The sequence below is a fragment of the Sceloporus undulatus genome, chromosome 9, assembly GCF_019175285.1.
Source record: "Sceloporus undulatus isolate JIND9_A2432 ecotype Alabama chromosome 9, SceUnd_v1.1, whole genome shotgun sequence".
NCBI lineage: Eukaryota > Metazoa > Chordata > Lepidosauria > Squamata > Phrynosomatidae > Sceloporus > Sceloporus undulatus.
Genome location: NC_056530.1, coordinates 36326331 through 36344950, shown reverse-complemented (window position 1 = coordinate 36344950; position 18620 = coordinate 36326331). Strand labels below are relative to the sequence as shown.

General features: G+C 45.5%; 1 protein-coding gene across 17 annotated transcripts in view; it reads right to left on the bottom strand.

Moving 5' to 3' along the window:
* Positions 1 to 2090: 2090 nt before the first annotated feature.
* The window catches only part of UBAP2L (ubiquitin associated protein 2 like), a 51026-nt gene continuing 34496 nt past the window's right edge, over positions 2091 to 18620 (bottom strand). For 7 of the 17 annotated variants that reach the window (XM_042439444.1, XM_042439448.1, XM_042439456.1 and 4 more), the window contains 14 exons: positions 18343 to 18532; positions 17063 to 17117; positions 16537 to 16714; positions 15357 to 15432; positions 12139 to 12334; positions 11015 to 11103; positions 9171 to 9224; positions 8277 to 8358; positions 6831 to 7048; positions 6626 to 6731; positions 6133 to 6200; positions 5704 to 5901; positions 5306 to 5341; positions 2091 to 2555 (listed from right to left, as the gene is read on the bottom strand). In XM_042439444.1, coding sequence (XP_042295378.1) covers positions 2460 to 2555; positions 5306 to 5341; positions 5704 to 5901; positions 6133 to 6200; positions 6626 to 6731; positions 6831 to 7048; positions 8277 to 8358; positions 9171 to 9224; positions 11015 to 11103; positions 12139 to 12334; positions 15357 to 15432; positions 16537 to 16714; positions 17063 to 17117; positions 18343 to 18532 — 1642 coding nt within the window. In that variant the 3' untranslated portion in view covers positions 2091 to 2459. Of the gene's footprint in view, positions 2556 to 3219; positions 3289 to 3849; positions 3891 to 5305; positions 5342 to 5703; positions 5902 to 6132; positions 6201 to 6625; positions 6732 to 6830; positions 7049 to 8276; positions 8359 to 9170; positions 9225 to 11014; positions 11104 to 12138; positions 12335 to 15356; positions 15433 to 16536; positions 16715 to 17062; positions 17118 to 18342; positions 18533 to 18620 lie in introns of all 17 variants that reach the window. The other 10 variants (XM_042439447.1, XM_042439449.1, XM_042439457.1 and 7 more) reach the window with 6 other exon arrangements.

The following is an 18620-nucleotide window of genomic DNA, read 5'->3' as shown; positions in this document are numbered from 1 at the left end:
TCAATTTTTGCCATCCTGGCTTCCAGGCAGACTTCAGGCTTGATCTGTTCTAGGGCCCATTTATCTGTCCATAGCATCCTCAGCACCCTTTTCCAGCACATAATCTCAAAGGAGTTCATTTTCTCCTTATCCGCTGTCTTCAATGTCCATCTCTCACATCCCTGCATGGCGATGGGGAATACAGTGGCTTGGATGATCCTCACTTTGGTGTTCAACCTTTACACTTTTGGACTTTGTCCAGTTCTTTCATAGCTGCCTTTCCTAAGCCTAAAGATCTTAGCAGCAGCAATGCTCCAGACAAACATCCCTTTGTTTTCTAGCTGCATTATTGCCAATGCTGCCTGGATCTGCACCTATTATAACAAATGGGGTCCCAAGGGGCTTTCTGTCTTCCTAAGCACTCAATATCTTACTTACTTTGAAATGATGTCCTAGTGGTAAGTTGATGTGTGTTGTCTTGTTTGCCTTCAAGTCATTTCAAGTCAAGCCTAAGGCAAACCTATCACAGGGTTTTATTGACAACATTTGCTCAAAGGGAGTTTGCCACTGCCATATTCTTAAGGCTGAGAGAGTGATTTGCCCAAGGTTACCCAGCGGGCTCCATGGCCAAGCAGGGATTTGAACCCTGCTCTCCATAGTCCAATGCTCAAACCACTATAAATCAAATGCAGATTGTGTGAATTAGCACAGAGAGCAACCAGTTGAAGGAGTGAGCTGCTGTTGTGAAAGTGAGTATGAGACGAGTTACTCTCCTTTCTTGCTTCCACTTTGGCTCTTGACTTGAAACTTAGCACTGCTAACCAAAAACGCCATCCAGTTCCGAGGGGTCTAGAATGATATCTCAGTATGTTACAACCACAGTACAGACATGTGTTCCCTCTGCATACTGATTTTTGATAAGTAAAAACCCTTCTTGTGCTCAGTGCTAGCGAATCTGGGAGCTGGTATTTGCACATTCACTTTTTATGACGGTGCACAAAGAGGCATCAAGTATCTCCTTACACAAGAGGTTTGATCGCCAGCATGACAGCTGCCGCACTACTTATTATTTTTGGTTTGTATTGTAGGAAGTGTGAGTGTCGGACTCTGATTCTGGAGGCCGGGGTTCAAATCCCTGCTCCCCCGAAACCCACTGGGTGCTATTGTGCAAGTCACATTCTCTCCACCTCAGAGGGAGGCAATGGCAAACCATCTCTGAACAAATCTTGCCAAGAAAATCACATAGTAGGCTTGCCTTAGGGTCGCCCTAATCAGAAACGACTTGAAGGCACACCACCAACACAATCTGATACTTTAAATGTCAGAATTCTCTTTAGAATATATACATTTTCAAGTTCACTTTTTACATCAGTGCATAAGGTACCTCTTCATATAAGAGTTTCAATCAGCAGCATGACCGCTGCCAGGCAGTGCCTGGGCATGACTCTGCCTCCCTGACCCAAATGGCTACTTACTGTCTGCAGGAATATGCCAGAAGAGCTCCTTTCTATCACTACTAGACTGTCTACCTGCATTCTCCCTCTGTAGTGCCCAGAACTGTCTTAGTAAACTGCTGGAACGTCACACTTTGCCAACTTCATACAGGATAGTGGCCTGTCTGCTTTTAACATCACTCAGAGCATTTTGTTCCTCAACAGCATAAACCTATAACAAACACATAATAAATCAGTAAGTGCAGAAATTTAGATCTCCAAGCTACTTAATTCTCTCTCCCTAATGCTTCAAAATCTACCAAAGGTGGCTGCAGGGGGGAAACAAAACAAAAACCCAGCCCTTGAAATGTGCATGCGCACACAAACACACACTCAACTTACTCGACCAGAACAGGCAGATGGAAAAAGCGCACAACCCAAAGAGAAGAGAGTGGGGTTTTCATTTTTATATACAAGACACATTTATCCATTAAATTTAGAACACAGTACAAAAAAAAACACTTCAACTAATTAATCTTACAACGCGGTTCATATCAATTACTGCTCTTATTTCCTAATAATAAAGGAAGGGGGGCATTGTGGGTGGGCAGGGAAGGGACTCCGGGTGTTGACTCCTTTGGATCCGCCGGGCGGTGGTTGTTTTTTTTTTTTTTGGGGGGGGGGGGGAGATAAGGGGAAGAGGAGGAGTAAAGGAGTAGAAAAACAAAACCAAAAAAGGCCCCTACGGCTGAACGGCTCGTAATCTGAATGAATGAAGAAAAAAAGAAAGAAAAGAAAAAGAAAAGATACAAATTCTATATTACATACAATAGGGGGAAAAGGTGGCTGGGGAGGGGGGAGAACGCAGAGCCCAGCCGTGCTTGGCGGGGTGCGCCGGGGCTGCAGGGCCGTGCCGAGGGCAGGGGAGCTCTTCCCCCCTCTCCTCCGGGGTTGGGTTGGGGTTTTTTTTCTCTTCCTTCTTGGTTAGGGTCGCTGTCGCTCTTCCGTCCGTCTCTTGGTTGAAGTGTGGGGCAGCCTCAGAGCCCCTCAATTGGCGCCCCAGTTGTAGCTGTTGTAGGCTGACTTGTTGGCCTGCGACTTTTGCGGGATGGAGCTGCCCTGGCTGCGCTGGCCGGTGCCGCTCTACAGGGATGGCGGAGGGTAGGGCAAGGGAAAAAGAGAAAAAAAGGTTGAGGATTATGCTGGCAACAAGGTCACATTCCCCATATTTTCATTCTGAGCAACCAAGTAAGGCCCCTTGCCTACAGAGAGCCTCTGGACTACTCCACAAAGCTCCAACAACAACAGCGTTAAGAACAGCTCAACGCTATTTCGTTCGCTCCCGTCAGCTAGACCAGAAGTGGGCAACGTGCGTCTCCTGTATTCAAGACTTCAAAATGTGGCCCCCAAAACCTGCCTAAGCCTCCAGAGGCTTTTATAGCTATGCCAATTTGGGGAGGGGAGGGACTGGCTAAATCAGCTGCCAAACCAGACACAAATCTGGCTGTTTCTTCCCCTCCAGAACCCCCCACCCCAATCCATTCCCCTAAAAAAGAGGAGCAAAAATGGCAGAAGTGTGGACTGGAAGTTATGCAACATCACTTTTTAGCACACCAAATGTTGTGTCTGTACTGGAAATGATGGTGTGGCCTCACAGAAAGACATGGGTTGCGAGGGGGGGGGGACAGGACAGAATGGCCACAATACCCCCTGCAGTTGCCCACCTCTTGAGCTAAGCCTTGGGTCTTTCTATAGCTCCCTTTGTCTGCTTCCCACCAGGAACATACATTTGACTCATGAGATCTACCTGCTTTCTTCATTTTAACTTGGACTGAAGTCCACATGCCAGAGGCTTGGGTGTGGAAAAAGCAGAAACCTGCAGGAAAGCCAACGACACCCTATGAACTACACCAGCCTCCCTCAGCCTGGTGCCCTGCATGTGGGGCAGAGGCTGCAACTCCCATAATCTCACAGCCATCCAGGCTGGGGAAGGCTAAGAGACAGACTAGAATAACCTAAATTACCAAAATGAGGAGTTCCCACAGCTTTAGTTAGAAGTGGACGCACCCCACCACCACGCTCCCCTACAATATAATTTTTACCCCTCTAGGATCTAGATATTTCTGATGCGATCCTTCTGTAGGCTTTTCAGACTAAAAACTGGAGGAGGCTACTATGCCTTCAACAGCTGCATGGGAAAAGGGAATTTCAGCAAGTGTTCCTTGTCACACAACCAGCTAGCAAGAACACCAGCTTAAATTCCTTATTTTATATCACTACGAAATGCAAAGCAGCCATCTCCAGTTTGCACTCGGGCAACTCCTAACTTTCTGCTCATCCCTGTCCACACTGAAGAACCTGGACTAGACGGCCAGCTGCCACAGGCTAAAGGAAACTGACATTAAAACGCCTCTATGTAATCCTAATTATAGCGTACCTTTGGGTAGGTTTGAATTGTAAGGCACTTGGGAAGCGAACCTTGGTTGAAAAGCAATGCAAAAACAAAGTAAGTATATTGGGTGAACTTTCAGGGTGCTCAAATTTCAGTTTGAAAATCTGATCCGGGGGGGGGGGGGGGGAGATTTTCAGAAACCTATATTATTCAAAGTATGGGTAGGCAACTTGTGACTTCTAGATGCTACTGGACCGCAACCACCAGCATCCCTCACTACTGGCCAAACTGGCTAGAGCAGATGGGGTGCAGAATCCTGTTGCTCACATTTGTTGTACTTATTCCTCCCACCCCATGTCTTAACTGGACCCACAGCTGACTTTGAGGCAGCAGAATTAAGGACTGACTTCAGGGAAATCCAAAGCCCACCATGGAATTAGGAGGAGGGGGTTCTTATTTGTGCAACACATTGTATAAGGAGTGGTCTTCCCCCAATGAGGTGCACTATTTGGTTAGTAGCTGCAGACAATATGGTCAACCATTAAGGGATGATCCAAAACACGCCTGTGTCTTGGCACTTTTGTGGGGAGACATCTGGTGGGACCATGGGAAACAGGGCCTTCTCAGTGTCTGCTCCCAAGCCCTGGAACTCCCTTCCCAGAGAGGTTGAATTGGCACCCTACTTGCTATCCTTCCACAGGAAAGTAAAGGGTTTTTTTTCCCCGGGAGGGCTTTGAGGGCTGACTGCTGCAGGGGAAAAGGGCCCTTCGTGGGCTGTGTTGTTTGTATTTGTTGCTCTTTATATCAAATTGCTTTTAATTGCTTTTAATTTTATTGTCAGGGGTGTACCACGTAAATTCTTTTACTTCATCTGCTTTAAGATTTGTAAGCTACTCAGAGCTGAAGTTTCCGAGTTCCACTCTCAGAAAAGAGTGGGATGATATTGATGATGGTGATAATTATAAACAATAACATTAATAAAGCACCTAGAGCAGCGATGGTGAACCTTTTACAGACCGAGTGCCCAAACTGCAACTCAGACCCCATTTATTTATTGCAAAGTGTCACATCCCTCTGGCTTACTAGTAAGAAACTTTGGCAAACTCTGTGCTAGGGCGACAGCATGTATGCCCACAGAGAGGGCTCTGAGTGCCACCTCTGGCACACATGCCATAGGTTTGCCATCACTGACCTAGAGGGTGCCAGGCTGCGCCAGATGATTGAGGATCAACTAATGTAAACCCTGTGTATGTTGTGTTCTTTGTCCCCCATTTTCTCTCTTGATACAGGCACTATACAGTGTCAGTAGCACACATACAACTCCACAACAAAGCAAGCAGCAGTGCCAAGGAGAGAATTTGTATGATGTGGAGTGTGTGTGTGTGTTTTGTATCCGTGCTTGTGTCTCTATGTGCATTTCTATCTGAGGTGAAGGGCTGAACACTACACAGCGGCAGCTGCCTAGGCACAAGATGTTACCCCCTTCCAAGAGGTTTGTTACCTGGTCTTCCTGCTGGCGTTGCAAGTACAGAATCGGCTGCAAATGTTTAGGAAGGTGGAGGCAGGCAGAGGATATGGAAAATATAAGGATACATTATGACAGCCCCACTGGACCCAAGCGTGTGAAGAAGAGGAGGAAGAGTTTGGGGGTGGAATGTACCAAGTATGCTGGAAGGGGAGAAGTGTTATCCAGACTTGGTACGACCTACCAGAGGGGGGATTTGGGGCAAGGGATGTGCAAATATCTTAAGTTATCCCAGGGCCTTCCCCCCTGTTTGTGCATGTTGAGGATGTCATCTGTGTCTCCATGCTATGGGGCTGGAGGAGAATGCTGGATCTGGAGACAGTTGTATATATAACAAGGAATGGGTTTCAGGGAGAAAGGGGTTCCATGCTTACCTGCCCATCCTGCTGCAGGTGGTGATGCAAGATCTGGGAGTGCGCCTGCTGATGTGGGGTCAGGATGTGCATGAATGGGGCTGGCGGATACGCCGCAGCGGTGGCAGGGTTGATGGGGCCACCGCTGCCCAGTGCCGACGGCAGGTTAAAGGAGGCTGCCGGGGTTCCGGTGTGGAATCCCTGTTTCTCAAAAGACTGCTGTTGGGGGTAAAAGAGCATGTTTAGAGAAAGATTACACTCCATCTCCTTATTCTGAAAGCCCTTTGCACAATACTGCTTTTTTTCTTTTAAGCTGCCACACAAATTGGTAAAAATTGGGGTGGGAAGTGAAGGGAAAATAAAAATGGAATGGGGAGAGGAAAAAGGACGTAGCATCCACCTAGACCCTGTCTACATTAACAACTCTGCGTCCCCACTGCAAACACCAACCTGCGTTTTGGAGTAGACGGATCCAGAGATGTCCGGCACACCTGTGTTACTAGATGTAACTGACACACCTGGAGTGAAAAATAAAATGGAGTGAGCAGCTGGGTAGTTCATGGGTAAGTCTCCATGCTACCTTTCCATCCTGATTCCATAAAGACCAGTTCTGTCTATCTTCAGCCTACTGTTTACCCATATTATTGAGATGACTCCAAAGCTCCTACCATCTGCACTGAGTAAGAAAATCTTCTCCACACCCAGGATCATCACACTAGGGATAATTTACAGCAAGTTTAAGGAAATTGCCCCCAATACCATTGCTATGGTTCTCAAGGGCCCCTAAATGTTGCAGAGGTGGGGAATAAATTGCCCCCAATTGCTTCTAACCATCTCCTCCAAGGACACAGAGGCTATTCCACCATATCTGCCCATATCAGCTATTTTTGACCCAGCAGTGTGTTAAGACAAGAGATCCGGTTTCTCTGTCCTGCCTGCTCACCTGTGCTGTATCCGTGAGAGCCATAGCCACTAGGCTGTTGGAAGGGGGTGGCCGAGGCATTCACGCTGACATTCACGCTATGCTGTTTGGAAGAAGTGGGAGCCACCTGAGGAAAGCAAAGGGCTGGGGAGTGAGCAGCATGGGGGAGAGGGGCGGGCTCCGGCTCTACCCCCGCCCCACAGCTCCACAGCAGGCCGGCACTCACGGGGAACACGGCTGGCCCATACTGGAAGGTGCTGGGCAGCCCTGGAACTCCGGTATAGTAGGGCAGGCTGGTATAGCTGTAGCCGGGCGGCAGGGCCGGGTTCAGGAACGTCTGCTGGGTGGTGTGGTGTGTCTGCGTCTGGTTCTGCTGAGGCTGCGCCAGGGTTGTCGCTGGCGCAGGGGAAGAAGCGTCACCTCGGCCGAACTTCGTGAGGTCACCTGAGAACGAACCGGAGGAATGAGAACATCAGCAATGGCTCACAACAAGTACAGAGGCTAAAGTGGGCATCTAGTTTGCCAACGTTTTGGGAAGAATCAGTCTTTTCTCACAGTATGACAGAACAGTGAAAACCATCAGGAAGAAGTGCCCTCTACTTTCCTAGCATGAACCTTGTTTCCTCTTCCTGCATGGCTGCTAGAGAGCACTAAGGGGACATTTAAAAAAATATTGTGCAGCATCCCATGTTTCTCCCAAAACTCAGATTCAAGGTGGCTTATAAGCCACTGTATCAACAGAAACAAACACACACACTTTCAACCTGAAGGATTTGTCAGTTTACAGCAATACACTTATGCACTAATTTCAAGGTGCTGGAGATGACATTTAAAAACTAAACAACTTATTTATAATTCATTTTTTATTTATTAAAATATTTTGACCCCCCCCAACCCCTATATTTGAGAACCAGCATGTTGTAGTGGTTTGAGTGCTAGTACCCATGCCCTATGAGGAACGACTTAGGGAGCTGGTTATGTTTAGCCTTGAGAAGAGAAGGTTAAGAGGTGATATGATAGCCCTGTTTAAATATTTGAAGGGATGTCACACTGAGGAGGGGGCAAGCTTGTTTTCTGCTGCTCCAGAGAACAGGACCCAGAGCAATGGATGTAAGCTCCAGAAAAAAATTCCAGCTCAACATTAGGAGGAACTTCCTGACAGTAAGGGCTGTTCGACAGTGAAACACACTCCCTTGGAGCATGGTAGAGTCTCCCTCCTTGGAGGTCTTTTCTATAGCTTTTATCCTCCATAAAATTGCATAATCTTATTTGAAAGCTGCCAGATGGCCCAGTGGGAAAGCTTTCACCAGCCCCTCACAGCATGAGTATTGGTGAAGAATTATGGGAGTTGTAGTCCAAAGCATCTGGAGGGCATCAAGATGCCTGCCTGGCACACATCCCTTCCAAGGAAAATGAACCCTGGAGTGTTGGCCATTAAACTTAGGATTCTCAGTGTAGAGGAAAGTGCAGCACATGTGAATTCCAGCCCAAGAATCTGAAAATGCATAGCACAGAATTCTACAGTCAACCACAGAAACACACACACACACAGAGGAACACTCATGAACACCAGTCTGATTCTTGAATGACCGTTTCCTGGCGCAGTAAAGAAAGGGGGGGGGGGCAGATTTAAGCCAACCTGCTTCCAACCAGGGCCCAGCCATCTCCCTACCAGAGTAAGGGTTGCTGCTCAAGCTCGCGTCCCTTCCAGTCAGCGGGGTGGTTGGCGTGGGGAATGGGATACTGTAGTAGTCCTGGAAAAGAGACAGGCATTGAGGCAAGCCATCGTGACTGGGTTTTGCAGATATCAAGCTCTAAGACTGGGAGACTTGACCAATCCTGCCTCTGAACGAAAAAGTAAGACAAAAAGCAGCAACCTTCTTTAAAGATTGAGTTCCTCCTCTTAGTCACTGGCCAAGCAGGGCTGTGGAGCCAGAGTCAAAAATGAACCAACTACAGCTTCACAATAAAACCTTGTGTACTAATAATTAATATATCTACGGCCTGTTACAGACTGCCAAAATAAAGCTGCTTGGGGTCTCTTTGGAGGTATGCTGTTTAAATGATGCATGGGTCCTACAAGTCCGGAGGTCGCGCCAAAGCCACACTCCATTCCTAAGCACTGGAGGGCAGCTTTGGTGCAGCTTCCGGATTCTTAGGATGCATGCATCATTTAAACAGCATACCTCCAAAGAGACCCGAAGCAGCTTTATTTTGGCAGTCTGTAACAGGCCTACATTTGCCATTTGTGAAGAAGCTTAGTAAAAAAATAGAGACATCAGAGTTAAGAGTCAAAGAAAGATTTGATGTACTGACTCCATAGTCCTGCACTCTGTGGCAAAGTACAGCTCACCTCTCTCTAAAGATGTTCTGTATACTTATCTGATTATAGTCAGTTTGCGCACTCAAAAGTTATTTTAGCTCTCTCTGCTCCATTTGGCAGAGCATAAGTGGTACAAACTATGTAATTTTAAAAAATGATATATACTGGTACAGTGTGGACTACAGAAGGATATGGCATTTAATAAACTTTGTAAAGAAAAGGGGGAGACTAAATCTAACTTACCAAGGGGAACCTTGTCTGAAGCATCTGTAGGTCATCGTAGCCATATACCTGTGGCTGAAAATAAAGAAAATGAGAAGTCAGGAAGAAGCCAAGCCCTTCTGAAGTGACAGTGATTTAGGTTTTCAGGAAAATTTTCTTCCCATGCCCTCATTCAAATGAATTCTAAGTGAGCATGACCAGATTTATTTATCTGTTGGCAATTTATCTTTCCTTCTCCCAAAGATGGGATTCAAAGAGGTTTACTATGACCCAAAGGGATACAATTAAAACATAATAATAATAATAATAATAATAATAATAATAATAATAATTTGACAAACAATGATAAAATATCAACTGTTACAATATAAGAAAACTAAAATCCCAAACTGAAAAAAACATGTGGCCAAGGAAAGTACAGCACCCAGCAGGTAACAAGTCTTGTCCTAAGCAGCAGCTCAATTGCCAGAGGTAAGCCTAAATGAGTAAGTCTAACTGCTTAGTGAGTGCTAGTTCACTGATAAGCAGCACAGAAATGTACTTGATATTGCCATTGCTTTACCTACCAGCTTATGTGTCTTTTTGGTTTTGATTTGTCCTGCTGATGAGAAACAGTGACCCTGGTGGGCTCCAAGCCTCCCTCTACAAGGTGACAACTAACACAGGACTGGCGTCCACGTTGTGTAGACTAGGTGCAGCTACCACTTCTCCTCACTGGCAGAAGGAAATATCCCCACCTACATCTCTCCTCTATATGTGGACCTCCTCTGTTCAAACAACTTGGGTCAAAGCTACCTGAAAGACTGTGATCTCCCACAGCAGTCAACCTGGATCTTGAGATAGTCTAGGAGGGTCCTGTGAAGGCTTCCGCTTATTCCCCATCTCTGCTACCAATGTGAGGACCCACAACTATAGCATTAATTGTGGGGTTCTTCTAGATCGGTGGTTCTCAACCTTTGGTCCTCAAGATTTTTGAGACTTCAACTCCCAGCATTCCTGAACAGTGAGCATACTGACTGGGACTTCTGGGAACTGAGGTCCAAAACATCTGGAGGCCCAAAGGTTGAGAACTACTGTTCTAGATGTCCTCATAGTTCATTTGGGAGACTCTATTAATTTAATCTCTCCACCGGACACCACCACCCAGGATTAACTCCTGCCACCACAGACACAGCGTGTCTGAACTCATGCTTTACAATATTTGTTATGTTACATTTATGGAGGTATAAATATGTAATATTAAAAAAAACCTGATTTATTCAACAGAAATAGAATAGGACATCAAAGATCACCATCTAACTTCAATACTCATATCTCTCATCCCCTCAGTCATAACCCCTCCAGACTTCTGTAACACCACAAGCCCTTCTCTCCACTGTAGAGGAGGCTAGGTCTATTATTCCTCCACCATCAGATAAAGACCATTTTATTTGGGTCACTTTTTGGCAACACATTGATTGTTGATAAAGGGCTTTGAATTGCTGTATGATACTGCTGGGATTTTCAAATGTTCTTAATTCTGTTGTGGTTTAAAACTCTAATTTGCTTAACCAAGATTTAGTATTACAGCTTCTTGTGTTGACCTGTATCTCCCCACTCCCTTTTTGAAAGTTTTTCTTGTAGTGAGCTTCTTTAAATCCCAGCTTTGGAAGAAAACCAGAATATTCATCAATTACACATTTATGTCCAAGTAGTATGTTGCCAATGCAAGCCAGTGGGAAGGCTGCTTTGACTGCATCTGATACCGACTCAAGCTTGATGTCCCATGATCTGTCCCTCCTGCCATGCTAGGGATGAAAAGCCAGGCAGGATCTACTGGCATGGGATTCATCTGTTGTCATGGTTGGAAAAACTATCTTACTCACCGGGTAGGCGTGCAACAACCCTGGAGCCATGATGTACGGGTTGGGCAGCAAAGGTGGCACACCAGGAGGCAAGTTGGGAGGAGCCTTTCCTAAAGGGAAAAGGAAAAATTACAGCAGGCATGACGCACCAGTGCCTCCAGTCCCCACAAGCAGATATATGGTGGTGGAGCAACTTGCAACAACAGCCACACATTTCAAAAGGAAATTACATTTCAGCAGTGGAGGGGGTGTCCTCTGTCAGAAGTGGATTCTGGGCCTGAGAGCAAATCTTTTGATTGTCTTAAGATCATTCAGAAAGGGCTGTGGTTCACTGAGAGATGTCCTTTGCATGCAAGAAGTCTCCATCCCTGGTATCTCCAGGCAGATTTTCCAGGAGGGGAACAATTCCTGCCTGAAGCCCTGGAAAACTGGGTGGACCTTTATTCCTCCAGGAACTTAAGACTCCAGCACTAACAATCCTTTCCCAGCATCCATGCTTGGGTAAGTCTAATGGGCACTGCAGAAAAAAGTATCTGGAGGACCAAAACCAAGCTGCTCTATCAAAATGATGGCCCCATCACACCTTGCTTGGATCTTCTGGACACTTGCCTCTCTGTTTAAAGTGGAGCAGGAAAGCTGGGAAAGTGTTACAGCCTCTTGATGGCATCTGAAGCAGTCTCATTTTGCCAACAGAAGCCACAGAAAAAAATGAATGAGTAACATATAAAGGAGGGATGGGAAACCTCGGGCCCATGGGCCGAATCTGGCCTTATTAATGGAATTCCAATTTGACCCAGGGATTTCTCCTCACAGGCATATACCCTTCGCTACGATGATTCTAGTGGCTTCCCAGTTTTGAGCCTGCATCCCTCCATGGGTTGAAATCCCTCTCCAAAAAAGGCTTAATTATTGGCAGTAAAAGCTCTAAGCTAACATAACCTCTAAAAAGCTCTAACCATAAAAGCTCTAACCTTTCCCCTTTGACTCTAACCCACTACTAGAATGAGGCCCAAAGTATTATCTCAAGCTCAGTTTGGTCCTCAGGGTAAAAGAGGTTCCCCATCCAAAACAGCACGAGGGTATTAAAGGCACCGTCCCCAGTGCATTTTATCCATCAGCCAAGGTTAGAGGCTTTGAGCAGGCACCTGACGTCGTGGCCACAGAGCTGCGGGTCGTGGCTGTCACCGTGGAGTTACTACTCAAGTTCAGGCCCAAGCTGTTGACGCTGCTCAGACTCGAGGAGGCGCTGACCACAGGCGGGGCGGCCGAGACGGTGCTGGAGGAGGTGGAGAAAGTGCTTGCGGAAGAATGGAGCCCAGCTTCACTCTCCACACTGGTGTGCTGAAGAAAGGACAAAGAAGACAGACAGAGAGATGAGAAAGAAAGTCTGGATCCCAGGAGGTCATGACAAGAGAAATATCTCAAACCACTGCCCATGTTGGAGCACTGCAGTTCAGCCAAGCACTGGTTTTGGTCTGGTTGCATCTGGTCGCGGCTCCACCTTTTGATTTTGCATACCCACTCCAATCCAGAGTAGTTACAGGCCAAGCTAGGCAGAAACAGGATGGGCATGCATTTTGCAGGCCTCAAAATGACTCAGAGACGATCGGAAGGGGTGAGAGAGCAAGGGAAGGGAGCTTATTCCTGTAGATTTTTTTAACTCCTCCCATCTTGCACTCTCAAAACAATTATTTAATTCATCTAAGTTGGCCCAGGGTCAGGAAGGAGGGATAAGGTAGAGTACATTCTACTATTAAAGCTTTGGGAGATTGCTAAAAAAAAATTGACTGCCAATTATTTATTTGGAGGAAGAACAAAATGAATCGTCCCTCTTACCTCTTGCCCTAGACTCTATCGATAAAGTGAAGAAAGCCAAAAGGAGGCAAGGAAAAAGAAATCTGTGAGTCTAAATTCTTTTATTTACGTATGTGTATGCAATTTGCCCTGGATCTAAGCAACTGGAACTTGGGGTCCTAGTTTGTTTGCTTTTTTAAGAGACATTTGCCCACTTTTTTTCTAAACTAGATGTTGTGTTGCTGTTATCTGCTATCACATCAACTTGTACTTATGATGACCCTATGAACAAGAAACCACCAGAAACTTCTGGGTCGCCAGCGGACTTGTTCAGGCCTTGCAAACCCAGGGCTATGGCTTCACTGACTGAATCAATCCTTTGGTAGCGCTGGTTCCCTCTTTTCCTACTGCCTTCTGCTTTAATAATAAGTAATAAATAATATATTTATAATTCCCGTCTCTCCCTACGGATCGAGGCAGGATTACAACCAGGTAAAATACCATCAACAATACAACACAATACAACTACAATAATCAGTAATAATTACTATAAGAACAATAAACAATAATCAAATTTAAATTTAAAATTCTCTTCTAATCATAGTCTGTGAGTTAGTCTGTCCAAGTGGATGGGGTTATTTTTATACAGGGTCAGATGGGAAGGCCTGTCGGAAGAGATCTGTCTTGAGAACTTTCTTAAAACTATCTAAGGTGGTAATATGACAGCTCTCCTCCGGCAGGTCATTCCACAATTCTGGGGCAGCTTTAGCATTCAATATCTGGATCAAGATGGGCAAATGTAGTCCGTGGGCCATATGCAACTTCAGGACCATTTTTGTGGCTGCTAAAGGTAAAATAAAAGCGTTTGTTTGCTGCAAAATGCACAAAAATGATCTCAAAGCGATAAGGAGAACATTTCCATTATCCTTGCAGCCCCCTGCTCCCCCGCTGAGTTCAAGATTAAATTTCCCAATGTAATTTTTTTCAAAAACAAAAAACCCATGCCCTCAAGGGGACCAGGAAAGCCAAATGTCCCCATGTCCCCTACAAAGCATTTGGAGGTAAAGTGAGGGATATAGCCCCCAAGTTCTCCTGGAGGGGTAATGCAAACCCCTAGTCTTCCACAGTTGTCCACCCCAATTGAGATGTACAAACTAAATGTACAGGATAGAAGACTAAAATCCTGGCCATCAAAATATTCTGTTTAAAATGAGGAAGGAGGACTGCCTGGCCCGGCAAATGTGGTTGAAGCGCAGTTCCTATCATCATCCTTCATTGCTGGCTATGGTGCGTTACGCTGACTGGAACCACAGTCCACTGGAACCACAGTCCACAACACCTGGAGGGCCGTTTGTCCTCCAGCTCTCGCTTAAAGAAAGCCTTCACACAATCTCACTTTCAGAGCAAAACAGGAAATTGAGAAAGCGCAAAAGTGTGATGCAGTACGCCGGCTGCTGAGCTGTAAACAACAGGTGGTGGTAAGTGGATTGAAATTGTGGAGTCCAAACTCTTCCAAAAATCAATAGAAATTCAACACTCCTGGAGGAATCTTTTAACCTTTCTCCCAGCCATGCTAAGCTTGCAAAATATTCCACTCCTATTATAGAGGCACTGAAGTCATTTGCATGCTTCTCTCCACTTCACTACGAACTGTCAGAGAGTACAGCTGAATAGTGCATACCTTACTGTATTTGTCCCCATACAGACAGGCCAAAATAAAGCTGCTTCGGGTCACTTTGGAGGTATGCTGTTTAAATGATGCATGCGTCCTAAGAGTCCGAGAGCTGCACCAAACCTGCGCTCAAGTCCTTAGCACTGGATCATGGGTTTGGTATGGCTTCCGGACTCATAGGACGCATGCATCATTTAAACAGCATACCTCCAAAGTGACCCGAAGCAGCTTTATTTTGGCAGTCTGTATGGGGCCATTTGTTTGAGATTTACACATTTAAACTGGTAGGGACAGGAAGGAAAATAAGGTTCTGGAGAGCTGGCATGGCAGAGTGGTTTGAAAACTGGACTACAACTCCAAAGACCAGAATTCAAATCCTTACGCAGTGATGAAAATCCACATGGTGACCTTGGACAAGTCACACTCTCCCAGCCTCAGAGGAAGGCAAAGACAAACCCTCTCTGAACATATTTTGCCAAGAAAACCCCGTGACAGGTTTGCCTTAGGGTCGCCATGAGTCAGAAATGACTTGAAAGCAAACAACACACATGCCCACACTATAAATAGAGTACAACAAGGTGCAAACTGTGGAAACTGCTCCATTTTTGCCTGCGGCTACTGCAACCATGATGGCAACTTACTCACGGAAAACAAGAGTAGAATACTTGGATAATGTCACATAAATTGATGGAATTTGATTTCTCCCTCAACAGAATGCATTCTTCTCCATAAAGGTAGCTAAGACAGAGGTAAGCCCTAGCCCCTCTCATAAGTAGTTCAGAAAAGAGTACTCCAAACAGACCACTTTTGGCCATGTGAAAAAGAAAACCCAGCCTGCCATTCCTGGGGATGTCTGGGGCTTCACTGCCCCAGGTCTCACCTCATCTTTATTCTTACCAAGAGAGTTGAAGTTGATGTGCGACCAGTGGAAGTTGAGGAGGAAAGGCTGTTCTGCTGGGTGGGTAACGTGCTGCTGGAAGAGAAAAATGCCGGTCAGCAAACCATGCTTGGATTTTTGGAAATGCAACCCTTTTTCTGCTCCCACCAGGAGGTGAGCTCAGGAACCCATACAGCTAGATTTCAGTAGCTGTTTGAAAGACTAGGCCATGACCTTATCTCAGTTGAAGGCAACTGAGGATTTTTTAAATAAAATTAACACATCTCTACATTTCTGCTACATTTTTGAACCATCACCATTATTTTTTTACTTAAGTCTTTTTCAGTCTTGAGCTGAAGGACTTTGAGTCCTCTGGACAGTGACACTTTCATCTCTCTCCCTTATCTGTACTGGACTATAGGCTAACAACAGCGAGAGGGCTAAATATTCTCCCATACCTGCATTAAGTGGAAATGCCATGGAACGAACTTTGTACCTGCATCAGGTGACTTTGCAGGGTCCTGTATACTGCTATTTTTTTTATTAATGGTCTTAATGTTGAGTGTTTTTCTTACATTTTTCCCCTATGCAAATTTGAGAGAGCAGCTATGCTTAAAAAGGGGAGTTTGAAGGAGTAGTTGTCATTTTGTGCCTTTGTGTCATTTCCAATTTATGATAATGCTAAAGTGACACTGCCATGGCAATATTTCTTCAGAGGAGGGTTGCTTTTGCCTTCCTCTGAGGCTGAGAGAGTGTGACATACCCAAAAGTCATACAGTGGGTTTCCGTTACTAAGTGGCGATTTGAAGGCACCCTGGTCTCAAGAGTCGTAGTCAAATGCTCAAGTGGAAAGCCACTGAGTTAAGCCACACCATCTCAGCCTCAGAGGAAGGCGAAAACAAACCCCCTCCAAAGAAATCTTGCCAAGAAAACACTGTGATAGGGCTGCCTTAGGATAGGAACCATTTGAAGGAACCCAGCACACACAGGGCAACTAAGCTACAGTGCAAGACACTACAGTGCCCACTACCTTAGAAATAAAAAGGGCTGCAGAATGAATCATAGAATCATAGAGGTGGAAAAGACCACAAAGGCCATCCAGTCCAACCCCCCTGCCATGCAGGAAATCTCAATCAAAGCATCTCAGTTGGAAGATCCATCCCCATGCCTCTGAGGAGAGCAAAGCAATCCTGCCGCTACCTGTTGTGTTGTGTGGTGGCCGTGCTGGGGAGCTCCTCAGTATGATTCAAGCCACTGAGCACCGAGGGGTGTTGGGTAGCTGTGGTGAGCAGGGATGCTGCAGACACAGTGTCAGTCAGCGGGGTCGCAATGGTGGGGGCAGAGGGAGAGTCTGATTTCACCGCAGGGGCTGTAGAACCTAGAGGGGGAAATTAAGACCAAACATGAGTGTTATAAGTGAGACCAAACCCGGTACATCATTCCAGATGCTTTCTTTGCAGGCTTACTGTATGCCAGCCTTCCACCCCCTAGGACTTTTTATGTGTCTTGGACTACAACTCCCCTTCTCCCCTACCACGTATTCAGGGACAATGGTAATCATGGTCTATTCATTAAGTGAATGGGCACAGGTTTACCATCTCCCTTCTCAGTGGTTATACAGCATGTGAACTTACAATTATCAGCCCTTCTTACACCATGCATGTTACTGAAAGCACAGAAGTTCACTCCAGATGGTTGCTCAGGATTTCCTGCTGTGTCCACTTACCTTCAGTTGTCTGCGTGGTTTGCAATTGTGTGGGCGGCACCGAGCTGAAGCCATTCTGAAGAAAGACAGAAAAAGGTCAGCCCCAGCATCTACTGAAATAACTTCACTTCAACACAGCTTCACTTCAACATACTGGTTTACTATAGGCATACCAAGCATCTGCGAACCCGATGTCATTTACTCAACTGAGGCTGGATGCAGATACTTGAAAGCTTCACTTTGGTCCCATTTTTCAACCCCTATCCCAAAAGGCAGTATTTACATTCAAGACAAAATTAAGTTAAATAACACATGAAGCAAGAAAAGCATTAAAATAATCACCACAATCAAAATAGTTAAAATCATCCCAATAAACATTAAAATAAATTGAAGAAAGGGACCTTGACATCAGTCTTAAAAGCAGAAAGAGCAGGAATAGAGGTCAAAGTTGTGGTTAATGCACTCCACAATCTGGGAACATGGGAGAAAACTATTCCTGTGTGTCTGTCAAGCAGACCTCTACAGAAGACCTTAGCATCTAAACAGGTTCATAACAAGATACAGTGGACCTTTGAAAAACAAGGCCCAAGACTAAAAATCACACACCCCTTTAACTTTTTTTCTGGTTTTCATGTTCTGTAAGTCATCTTTAACCCCAGTGTTTGGGAAAAGGTGAGTTATAAATAGGTAGTAAATAACAATAATGATATCCAGTGTTCGATGGCAAATCAAATTACTCCAGAAAATTCGAGAGTAGAACCATTCTTCTCTGTTATGGTCTCTGAAAAAATGGTATTTAGAGGAATGTTGCTGTTGAACCTAGAAGAGCCAATGGGCATCTTGTGTGACCCTCTTTAAAAGCCATGCACATGCTGGTCATAGCCACATTATAAAAATACACTTCCAGATTCTGTAGATTCCATCCTAGAACAAAGCATGTCTGTTTAGTGGCAGAAAGCTCCAACTGGGCCAAATCTAACAGAGTCCATGGTGCTCTTCGAACAGAACAAATCAGTCAAATCTGAACTCACCTATGACAAATAGCAAGGACTTTAAGTCAGAGCTTGGACAAGTTAATTTTTGGACTCCAGATCCCAGACTTCCCAAGCAATATGCTGATGGATAGATTCTGGAAACTGCAGTCCAAAGTAATAACTTCCCAAATTCTGCATGTGCAATGCAGTTCTCAATTACCACAGACCTCCCAAACTAGTCACCAGAAGGGAAGGCCTGCAGGTAGAACTAGCACCTGACCCTTGGCGCCATTATGACGATAAGACGTTCAATGATCAAACTCCTACCTTGGCCTGGGTCAAGTCTTTTTGGGGTGAGGAAGAAATGGAGTTTGGGTATCGTCGGGTCTGTGTGGATCTCTGTTCATACAGGGGTCCCTGAGCGCTGTTCTGGGAGGTATACGTTGCTGTAGGCATGGTGCTGCTCTGGTATCCCGACTCCTGGCTCTTATTGGATGAAATCGTGGACAGAGACTCGCTGGGGGGATGAGAGATAGAAGAAAGCAAGAGGTTGAGTTGTGGAAAGTTGTCAGGATGTCCTAAAATTCAGAACTCTGGAAAGACCA